The sequence below is a fragment of the Canis lupus genome, chromosome 38 (assembly GCF_011100685.1).
Source record: "Canis lupus familiaris isolate Mischka breed German Shepherd chromosome 38, alternate assembly UU_Cfam_GSD_1.0, whole genome shotgun sequence".
In the NCBI taxonomy this organism is placed as follows: Eukaryota; Metazoa; Chordata; class Mammalia; order Carnivora; family Canidae; genus Canis; species Canis lupus.
This window is the reverse complement of record NC_049259.1, coordinates 23,864,002-23,876,377: the sequence shown is the minus strand read 5'-3', so window position 1 is coordinate 23,876,377 and position 12,376 is coordinate 23,864,002. Positions and strand designations below refer to the sequence as shown.

At 40.6% G+C, this 12,376-nt stretch overlaps 1 protein-coding gene across 1 annotated transcript; it reads right to left on the bottom strand.

Annotated features, from left to right (window-relative positions):
- Window positions 1-4,708: 4,708 nt before the first annotated feature.
- On the bottom strand, window positions 4,709-5,659 carry OR6K5 (olfactory receptor family 6 subfamily K member 5). The gene is given in 1 exon segment (NM_001388891.1): window positions 4,709-5,659. A coding segment is annotated over 1 exon segment (951 nt).
- Window positions 5,660-12,376: the final 6,717 nt, after the last annotated feature.

Here is a 12,376-nt window from a genome sequence, read left to right as displayed (position 1 = left end):
TAGCAGAATATTTTTTGTGATATATATATATGAATGAATAGGGAATATATATGAATGAATAGGGAAAATGTGATATATATATATATATATCACATTGATGGACACTTAGGTTGTTTCCATGTGTTGATGCTTGTAAATAATGTTACTGTGAACATGGGAGCTGTGAGTATGAGAATGCAGATATCTTTTTGAGTTGGCACTTTCATTTTCTTTTTAATTTTTTGAGGAGACTCCATACTGTTTTGCACAGTGGCTGCACCAATTTACATTCCCACCAACAGGGCACAAGGGTTCTCTTTTCTCCACATCCTCGCTAACACTTATATCTCTTGTCTTTTTGATAATGAACATTCTAACAGGTGTGACATGATATCTCATTGTGATTTTAATTTGCATTCTCATAATGGCTAGTGATATTGAGTACCTTATTATGTACCTGGTGGCCTCCCACTTATCTTCCTTGGAGAAATATCTATTTAGGTACTTTACTCATTTAATTGCATTTTTGCTCTTCAGTTGGATGAGTTATTTATATATCTTGGATATTAACATCTTATCAGATATATAGTTTGCATTTTTTTCCCCATTCCATAGGTTGTCTTTTCACTTTGTTGATGGTTTCTTTTGATGGTTTTGTCCCCCTCTCCCCCAACACAGGTTCTCTTTCCCTACTAGAGGAACCCAAGGCTCAGGGAAAGCCTCCTCACGTGTTGGCCTAGGGGAAGAGTAATGGGTCAACTTATAGCCACTTCTTTTCCCCTTCTACTGCAGTCTATCATGGTCTCTATGGTGGAGAGGTGCTTCAGTATCATCCTTGAGTTCTGGGGTTCTCTCAGTGGTGACTTATTTTCGAATAGTTATTATTTGTTCCTGTGTGGAGGAGCAAAGTCAAGGACAACCTATGTCATCGTCTTGGTGATGTCGCTCCAGAATACACATTTTAATGAAGAATTGCTTTCAACTGGATTAAGGATTTTTTTTTCTTCTCTACTCTCTGAAAGGATGGTGGCATTTTTCAAGGTGTGTTGAGTTTCCCTGGCACATGGTTTCCATTGCAATAACATTGTTGAGGCAGTGCTATGAGAGGTTTGTTTTCTTTGCTGAAGATACTCCTTTACCACCATTTCCAAATATAGACCATTACCCTACTCTTTGAGTCCATATATGTGATTAGTTCCACTGGTTCCATTGAAGATTTCAGCACAATGTGAGGATATCAATCTCTACATTCCAAAGGAATATAAAACTCCTCCCTGTATCCATGCCCCTTACAAGGTGATTTGGCAACTCTTACCATCAAGAGGTGGAGTCTCTTTACCTCCTCTGAGTCCCTCTTGTGATGTGATTTAACCACCAAATGCAGTGGAACACATCGTGTGCCAGTTCTGAAGCTAGTGCTCAAAAAGCCCTACATACTTAGCCAGTCTCCATAGCCCCCATTCTCAGAGTAAAGGAGAAAAATATAAACCCTTACAGTGGCCTTCAAGGCCCTATAGGATCCATCTCCCAAACTTCTCTGCACTCACAGCAGTGGTCTACCTCCACTTCCACTCCACTTCAACCACAGTGGCCTCCTTGAGTCCTTGAATAGGCCAGGGTTTGCCCAGGAAACTCTCTCAGAAGCTTCTCCTGCTGCCTGGATTATTCTCCCTCCACATATCCATACAACTAACTCCTTGTCCAAATCCTTGTCTAAATGTGACCTTCTACTAAATGAGGTCCAACACGACCATACTACCTAAATTATGATCTCCTTATGCACACCAGACCCTCTTATCTTGCAACATTTTCTTTTATTTCCCACAGAATACAGTTTCATACAACTTATCAGGTTTTTTTTTGGTTTATTACTAATATATATTTTAAAATATCTCCCCTCACTACAGTGTTGGTTACATAAAGGCAGGAAATTTTTCTCAATTGTATCCCAAGCACCTGAAACAGCACTCGGCATAGCAGTCTTGGAAAATATTTGTTTCAGAAATGGGTCACATAATAATTTCTGTGTTGGGTTAGCATCTTTTAAACTCAGCAAGATTTTACAGCTAACTGTAGAAATAGGTATTAGAATAAAAACCTACTATTCATATTTTGCACTAAGTAATTTATATATATATTATTTTATGTATTTGTGTTAAGACAGTTTGACCTATTAGAATACCAAACTAACTTGTAATTTTAATTTTAAATTTATAAGAGAGCAAGTAATTTATACTTAAAAAATCAACATTATTGAGGTAAAATTTATAGTAATAAAATTCAAAATATTAGGCTTGCTATTTAAAATTGAAATCTTACCACATTTATATACTGCATCTTCTTTATGCATTCATCTTTCAATGGATACCAAGGCTCCTATATATATACAATGGAATATTACTCAGCCATTAGAAATGACAAATACTCACCTTTTGCTTCAACATGGATGGAACTGGAGGGGATTATGCTGAGTGAAGTAAGTCAATCGGAGAAGGACAAACATTATATGGTCTCATTCATTCAGGGAATATAAGAAATAGTGAAAGGGAATAGAGGGGAAAGGAGAGAAAATGAGTGGGAAATATCAGAAATGTGACAAAACATGAGAGACTCCTAACTCTGGGAAACGAACAAGGGGAGGGGAAGGGAATGTGGGCGGGGGGACGGGGTGACTGGGTGACAGGCACTGAGGGGGGCACTTGATGGGATGAGCACTGGGTGTTATACTTTATGTTGGCAAGTCGAACTCCAATAAAAAAAAATACAAAAAAGAAAAAAAAAAGAAAATAACTCAGTCGAAAGAAAGAAAGAAAGAAAGAAAGAAAGAAAGAAAGAAAGAAAGAAAAAAGAAAGAAATCTTACCATGTTTATCACAGTATGGAAACATTTCAAAGAATTTAGGACTAGCCATATTTATAATTTTTTTTCATATTATAAAGGTTGTTTTTAAAACCTGTGGAGGCGTTGTTAATTAAGTCAGAAAACTGTGGAGCTCAAAAAAATACTGTATACCATATTTAAATGTCGTTTCAAAGGATTTATTTGCCAAGTTTATAAATCAGAGCAAATATTTATCAAACATCTCTAATAGCAAATGATTAAATCTATTAGATTTATAAATAGAATACTAAGGTTTCTAAGCAGGAACTCTAATATCAATTAGATTCCTTAATGTTTACCTCAAATAAATTTAATTCGATTTTATAACCAAACAAACTTCTGTATAACTTTCTTTGCACAGAAATTTTTTTCTTGAGTTTCTAAAAGCTCACAAAAATATGAGAGGGGATTTGCATTTCCAGGAGTAAGGGGATAAAAGATGCCCCTGGGGCCCCCAGGACCCAGCCAGCTCTACTTCCATGTCAGCTCTCCCAAATGGGTCCAAGAATTCATCCAGCGGCAAGGCTGGAGCTGACCGAGACTTGTTTCTCGTGCCCTATCCTACTGACTTTCCGTTCTTGACAACTTTCCCGTCTTCCCCCACCTTCTGGTTCACTTCTTCTCTTTATGAAACCACTGACAATTGCCCTGTGTCCTTGGTTTGCTTCCCACAGGAGCTGAGCCAACACTTCTTTTTCCCAGAGACGTTTCACTCAGCCCCTAAAACTACTGGTGCAGTTTGGGAGGAAGGCAGAGACCTTCATCCCGGTGGATAGCATGTGTGTGAGCTTTTTGAGTAGGTTCCAAGGCAGAGAAGGAGGCAGGGAGAAACAATCCAGGGCAGAAAAGCAGTAAGAACAAAGACACCAAGGTGAGGTGGATATGACATTTTATTAAAACCTAACACAGCATGGAGTATTTTAATATAGTGACGTCAATTTAAAAAATGGACACATATACACACCCTTACATAATTCATATATTTCCTGTTTTGGTCTCAAGCCTAAAAAGCTCATCTGTTTAATCTTCAAAGTTTCAAGAATGTCTGCTCTGGAATTTTTAAGGCAATGGGAAACATAAACACAAAGGAGCTGATGAGAACAGGATGACACAGATGTTGTGAAGCCAGTGGCTCTATGTGCTGCATTGTCACTGTCATGTGTCAGACCACAATCCAGGGAAGGTGAAGGTCTCTGGGATGAATTTTAGGAACTAGGGTTTCTCATGCAGGCCAAATCCATCTCACTGCTGCACATCTTGTTAATTTTTAATTTTTATAAGATTTTATTTATTTATTCATGAGGCATGCAGAGAGAGGCAGAGACACAGGCAGAGGGAGAAGCAGACTCCATGCAAGGAGGCCAACGTGGGACTCGATCCCGGGACTCCAGGATCACACCCTGAGCCCGAGCCCAAGGTGGTGCTAAACCGCTGAGCCACCCAAGGATCCCCTCTTGTTAATTTTTTAAACTGAAAAAAAAAAAAAAAAAACACCCTGATGTAAGACTATTGTGAATATAGAATAAAAGAGCAGGAAAGGAGAGTTTTCAAATGTGTAAGAAATAAATATGATTATTATTCAGCCTCATATTCTCCTTTGATTTGAAGAAGATAATACATGCTATGTAGAGCTCCAAAGTGGAAAAATATCCCATTATAATCTGTAAATGATGTAACGATGGGTGAATCACAGAAGACCTCCTCTCTCAGATCAAATAATAGTTCCTAGTTTAGAAAGCTGGAAAAAAATGCCCAAACAGCAACATGAAAAGTGTACGTGGTAATTTTAGAAACTGATTTGTTAGCATTTTAAACGGAGGGAGATATTTGAACAGATGCCTGTGAACTCTCATTGGCTACCAGAGACATTGAACATTGATCGGAAACAGAGAACTTTCCTGATGGCATCTTTCATGTCTTTGTTCCTCAGGCTATAAATTATTGGGTTGAAAAGCGGGGCAAGGACAGCAAACATCAGTGCAATGGCCTTGTCCAGTAGAGGTGGGAACGTGACAGAGAAGCGCAGGTACGTGAGGGCCACGCTGCCAAAAAACAGCAAGAAAATAGTAATGTGGGCCGCACAAGTGGAGAACGCCTTCTGACGGCTCGCCCCTGAGGGAATCCTCAGGATCACTGTGATGATTCTTAAATACGAAAGGCTGATGACAGTCACAGAAGTCAGGATGGAAATAGCATGGATCACGTCTTCAACCAGAATCATGGACGTGTCTGTACAGGCCAAGCGCAGCATGGGTTCAAAGTCACAGAAGAGTTGATGGATTTGGTTGGGGCCACAGAAGGGAAGAGTAGAAATCCACACAATCTCTGGCAGCAGCATAAGGAAGCCAAAGATGCAAGACCCGGTGGAAAGCTGGACACATAGCCGAGGGGTCATAATGATTGCATAGCGGAGGGGGTTGCAGATGGCAATGTACCTGTCGATGGCCATCACCGTGAGGACTAGGGCTTCTGTGACCCCAAGCGAGTGGAAGAAATACATCTGCAGGAGGCAGCCAGTGAAAGAGATGGCCTTCTTCTCACTGATGAGGTTGGAGAGCATCTTGGGGATGGTGGCTGTGGTGTACCAGACCTCCAGGAAGGAGAAGGCGCTGATGAGATTGTACATGGGGTTGTGGAGGCGGGTGTCCAGCCGGACAGCAGAGAAGATGGTGAAGTTTCCCACAATAATGAACGCATAAATAAAGAGCAGAGGAGTGAAGAGTAAGAGGCTGCCATTCCCAAATGGAGGGAAATCGGAGAAGTAGAACTCGGCCACCCCTGTCTGATTCTCCGGATCCATGTTTTCAGCAAGGCCACTTGTCAGCAGATGGAATCAAATACGGACAGTCAGAGCCCCACCTGCATTTAAATGATGGGGCCTTTCTTTTCAGGCAGCTCAACAGCCTGGAAATGAGGTTCATAAGTAAAATGTGTATGTGAGTTGCTTTGCAAACGATAAAGTGATCCTGTCTGATTTGCAAATACTTATCAGTAACACTGAGCTCTTACAATATCAACTATTTTGTTAGCTAAGCGGACAATCTTGCTATTTGGACATTTAAGTTGGTACGAACTCCCCTAAATGACATTTTGGCGATTTTTTACTGAGACTCTTTTTTTTTTTAATTTATTTTTTTATTGGTGTTCAATTTACTAACATACAGAATAACCCCCAGTGCCTGTCACCCATTCACTCCCACCCCCCGCCCTCCTCCCCTTCTACCACCCCTAGTTCGTTTCCCAGAGTTAGCAGTCTTTACATTCTGTCTCCCTTTCTGATATTTCCCACACATTTCTTCTCCCTTCCCTTATTTTCCCTTTCACTATTATTTATATTCCCCAAATGAATGAGAACATATAATGTTTGTCCTTCTCCGACTGACTTACTTCACTCAGCATAATACCCTCCAGTTCCATCCACGTTGAAGCAAATGGTGGGTATTTGTCATTTCTAATAGCTGAGTAATATTCCATTGTATACATAAACCACATCTTCTTTATCCATTCATCTTTCGTTGGACACCGAGGCTCCTTCCACAGTTTGGCTATCGTGGCCATTGCTGCTAGAAACATCGGGGTGCAGGTGTCCCGGCATTTCATTGCATTTGTATCTTTGGGGTAAATCCCCAACAGTGCAATTGCTGGGTCGTAGGGCAGGTATATTGGGTTACTGAGACTCTTGAGACTGTTTAGAGCCTGACTTTCACCGTAGAGCATAAGGAGAATATTTTGAACGTTAAAATATTATGTACAAAGATGCATTGGAATATCCATTATAATAGTAAGTTGGAAGCAACTTAGGTAGGTAGGCATTTTTATTGTTTGAGGTGAAATGTCGGAGACACAAAATGAATTGTGACAGAATGATCCCTTCTGTGGGTAAAAGTAAGACCATTCACGGTGAGTGTCTGAAACACTGAAGTGCCTGTGCAGGCTTCCCTTGACCAGTCTCATCATTAACCAAGGAGTAAAAAGATAAAGCCAAATATGATGCTAAATTTAACTTACTTTAAAATATAAGAGCTCAGAGCCATGCAATATGTCTGTATGTGCAAATTAATCTTACCTGAATCCAAAGATGATTAGTTAATAGTTGGAGTATATTAATCTAGAAATCAAGCTCTAGGAGGGTTTGGTGACATTTGAAAGAGTGATCGGCAGTCTACGCCCAACAGCAGGTTGGCAAGAGCTTCAACTATCCATATCTGTACCCACACCATACGGCTCTTTAATTAGCACAGAACAGGTCTTCAAAACCAACATTTGGACCAGATGATTCTTCGCTGGAAGTGAAACGTGGGATACTTTCCTGTGCATTGTAGGATGTTTAGCAGCAATGCTGGCCTCTACCCACTAGGTGTCAATGGCACAGACCTCTCTCCTAGTCACGATCACCAAAATGTCTCTAAAATCACCAAATGTCCCAGCAGAGGGGGAGAGGGACTAAAATTGCTCCAGTTGAGAACTAGTGGCATACAGAACACGAGAATCTGTGGGAGGTGAGGGAAGAGTGAAAAACCAGGTGATGAAGATGTGTGGATTGGCCAGAAGTACACGTAAACCCTCCCGGGAAGTGATAAAATAAGACAGTGACCCAAGCCACCCCTAAACCCGAGAGGGCACAGTAGGTCGATGAGGCATTCATTCCTGCGCTCACCTTAACAGAGGATCCACCAGCTGATCTCCATCACTCGGTTAGCTTTTCTTCCAGGGAGAATTTTGTTACATTTTGTCTTTGACCGAAACTTTTATTCCTTCCTCTAATCGGAGAGTATAAAGTACAGAGATTTGGGTGAAAGAGATCAAGAGGTACAAACTTGCAATTATAAGTCACGGGAAAGAAAAGTACAGCATAGAAGGTAAGATCAATGATATAATCATGGTGAATGGCGACCGGCGGCAGCCACCGTTCTCATGGTGCACATGTGTAGGGTTCACAATTGCCAAGTCTTTATGTTGTTCACCCCAAACTCATATAACATTATATGTCAATTATACCTAAATAATAAAGAAGAAAAAAAATAAACTTGGGACTTGCATGAGCTTCTAAGAACAGCTTTGACTATGCTTCGGCGCCAGCTGACTCATAAACATCCACACGTGAGGCAGATTTCTGAGACTTGTCGTCATTGCATGAAAACACCTGGTGGTGAAGGTGTTGGTGATGGGGCCTCCACGTGTATGTGACGAGACGGCAGTGCGACAGCGATCGGACTCCAGTATATACCAGAGCATCACGCCAACACGCACACTTTCAACTTACACAATGTTAACTGCCAATTAAATCTCAATTTTTTAAAATTAAAATAAAACATAAATGGAGAAAGCTACTGATATCTACCCTAAAGAGACGACTGTGAGCTGGCAACAGATATAAAAAAAAATAGATAAAATTATTTTGAGATCAGAATACCAGAGGATTTAAACAGACAAAAAGTCAGCTTGGTGTATGACAACCAAATAGTTTCTTAAAAATTTTTTGTTCTTGCTTTTTATAGATGCAGCAGATTATGAAATCTGTGTTGAAACAGGATAAATATGGGAGATAAAATTTCCCTTTGTTTTTCTGTAAGAAAACTTCTACCTAAAAAAAAGAGAGATTCACAAGAAAAAATAATGTGTGCTTTGATGGTTTCTTGCCTTAATTACTCCTACCTAGATTCGTGTTTTCAACCTTGATTTGTCTCAATTTTCCCTCCACCCAGCTCCTGGAATAATCTTTCTTAAATGCAAAGCTGTCAATACCGTGTCTGAAAATAGACCTGGAGGTGGATCACACAGGCTTCCAAATAAAGCCTAAACTTCTTAGCATGATAAATAATATGGATGTATATGAGATTTTTAACTCATTTTGACATCCCAGTATCTCTTGGTCCTATTATCCCCTGTTTGAATTCCTCATATGACAGACGTTAACGCTGTTATTCTCAATTCTTCTTTCAGGGGTAGCCAGGAGATAAATAGGGAAGTCAGCACTGTGCTCAGTGGCCAGTACATTTTGAAATTAGGAAATTGAAACTCAGAGGAGGGAAAAATTGGCAGGTCATCAGAAACTTGAGTCTTTAGAAAGGAAAGAATATTCATATATATATATATATATATATATATATAGGCAATTTGAAGTAGATACTTGGGCCTCAAACCATATCTAACTGGACTCCTGTGTTTTCTGGAAGGATGGGTAGCTCAGAATCTCAACTACTTAGCTCCACCAGTTGCCACAGCATTAAGAGCATTTTCTGACTTGACTAAATAAAATGCAAGCATCCTACATCAGAATTTAACCCAGAAATCAGAGGGGGTCAAAAGAGTCATAGAGCTAGTGGCACAGACAAAATTAAATAGATGCTTGTTATGGCTGTCCAGTAGTCCTGAGACCCAAATTCACCAACGCTTTCATCCCTGAGCTAAGAATCTTTTCCCCCTACCTCATGTGTCTGCAAAACTTCAATGAAGTTTCCACAGGTCTTCACTGAAAACCAACAGAAAAAAAAAAAAATCTGGTCGTGTGACAGTCTTCCTTAATATATAGCGAAACGCCACCCGTGCACCCACCAAAGCACAGAGTCCACCCATCATCCCATAGCCACCTCTTTCAGAACTTAGGGAGACACTTCCATTTGCCAAATGTCTTCGTCTCCATTGTTCTGTGGCCCAACAAACAGGACTGTTATAACTGCAGCCACAACTCTAGGTGTCTCAGGAAGCCTCCAGGAGGAGAAAGTCTTTCGTCAGAAAGGCTCTCCCCAGTCACAGGGACAGCAACTCCACATCCCATTTGGTTAATTAGGGGAACACTTGTCGCCATGCTCCCCTTTCGTGATGTTGGCACACCTTTGGGAAGCTGGGTCTGTGAGTCCGGCTAGACATCAAATGGAAAGAGACACTTGGTTTTCTTTTTTGTTAAAGGGGTGAGAGAGGGATCCCTGGGTGGCGCAGTGGTTTGGCGCCTGCCTTTGGCCCAGGGCGCGATCCTGGAGACCCGGGATCGAATCCCACATCGGGCTCCCGGTGCATGGAGCCTGCTTCTCCCTCTGCCTGTGTCTCTGCCTCTCTCTCTCTCTGTAACTATCATAAATAAATTTAAAAAAAAAAAAAGGGGTGAGAGAATTGTTTACATATAAAAGTATCTGCTGAGACAGAGGAAGGATGAGGAACAAGAAGGGCCAAGCTAATAAAATGTGGTTCAAGGCAGAAGGGTTTTTCCACTTTGCTATGAAGCAGCGGTTCAGTGGCACACAGCAGCTCTGAAGTGCATCGCTGAGGAGTCCACCAGCAGCTGCCCAGCATGGCTCGGCAGAACTTCTCACAGGGACCCAAGGGGTAACAGAACCACTAGCAGTAGGGGCAGGAAGGAGAGGCTCCCATCCATGATGTGTCACATGCTTCGGGCGTCCCAACGGCAGGTGTCCCCGAGGGGCTGGAATGGAAGGGGTTTGAGGACAGCCTCAACAGGAAAGATGCATTGATGAGCACATATAAGCTAGCCCTTAGAAAGACCTGGGGTTCAAGAAGCCCCCCCTATAATGAGTGGGGAATACACTATGGCAGTCTCTCGTGGAGCTGAAGATGTGAGTGCTCCACAACACAAAATGTTCATGCCCCATGAGTGATTAGTTTGTATCACATTAATATAAGACAAAAATGATTTTCTTTTAAAGCTGCTGCACCCCAATGTTTCTAGCAGCAATGTCCACAATAGCCAAACTGTGGAAGGAGCCTCAGTATCCATCGAAAGATGATGGATAAAGAAGATGTGGTTTATGTATACAATGGAATATTCCTCAGCCATTAGAAATGACAAATACCCACCATTTGCTTCCACGTAGATGGACCTGGAGGGTATGATGCTGACTGAAATAAGTCAATCGGAGAAGGACAAACATTATATGGTCTCATTCATTTGGGGAATATAAAAAATAGTGGAAGGGAATAAAGGGGAAAGGAGAAAAAAATGAGTGGGAAATATCAGAAAGGGAGACAGAACATGAGAGACTCCTAACTCGGGGAAACGAACTAGTGGTGTTGGAAGGGAGGTGGGCAGGGGGCGGGGGTGACTGGGTGATGGGCACTGAGGGGGGCACTTGCCAGGATGAGCACTGGGTGTTATTCTATATGTTGGCAAATTGAACACCAATAAAAAATAAATTTATATATAAAAAAATAAAGCTGCAGCTAGATGATCTGCCTTGAATGATTCTCAAAAATATGTTGAGTGAATGAGCAACTTGTACGATAATACCTAAAATATAATTCAATTTATATAGAGTTAAATAGGCAAAACTCTGCAGAGTAAGGGACACGATATCCAGGTTAATAGTGATATGCAATATGGAGGGCGAAGGATTGGACCAGGGAGGAGCAGTTAGTGGACTCGCAAGTTATTGATCATGTTCTCTTTCTTAGTCGGGGTCATGGTTCATGTGAATGGGACGTAAAAAAGTACAAGCAGAAAGAGGCATAAAGGGTAAACTATTTTCTAGAGAAAATAAAGAAGGGGAGAATATTGGCTATGTGCTGGCCCCGAAAGCAAGCATGAGTAGAGGACAGGTATGTATTTTAAGGTGAATACATTTGAGCGTATTTATTAGTGGAATGGGCACACGGCATAGAGAGGAAGAGCTGAACAGGTGTAGACAGGTAGGACAACTGGAGAAGCGACATCTCTGTCCGAGATGACATGAGCCCAGAGCTGGGGGTGCAAGCAATGTGTCTTAGCTGGTAGGGTGCTTTCAGTGCAGGAGGTGAGCAGGAGAATGACGACAGACCAGCCAATCACTGGGTCACTATCTGACTCTTAAAATTAGTTAATTCACTCTTTCACCGATTATTTATTTATTTAACCATGTATCATGCTTCAAATGCTTACCAGGGGTCTGTTTTAAAATACCACCTTTTTGCTGAACAAATGAATGAATGAATAATTTTGTTATAATTAATGGGAGACACCTTAACAAGGTGATTTATATTGCAAACAGTATGTACAAGTGTTTAATTAAAACTCCATTGTGTGAAAGTAAAATAAAATAAAATAAAATAAAATAAAATAAAATAAAATAAAATAAATAAAATAAAATAAATAAAATAAAATAAAATAAAATAAAATAAAATAAAATATAACATCACTTTTTAAAAAACTAGTTATCGAATAATAGAGTCCTCTCTGCTCCACTCTATATATCCATTTCTTATCAAGGTTTTTTGTTTTGTTTTTTGGGTTTTTTTTTTTTAAACTCAAATCCATTTTCAAATTCTGTTTCCTTTCTACATCCATGTCTACCAGACCATTAGATATTTAACACTTCATGCCTGTTTTATGTCTTTTTGCAAAAGGATAAAAATCAACTTGTGTCGTATATTTCTTTTTTCTCTGGCTTTACTCACATGGAGGTAAATTTTAGGCTCAAGATTTAGTTTAAAAAGGAGAAGAAGGAAGGAAGGAAGGAAGGAAGGAAGGAAGGAAGGAAGGAAGGAAGGAAGGAAGGAAGGAAGGGAGGGAGGGAGGGAGGGAGGGAGG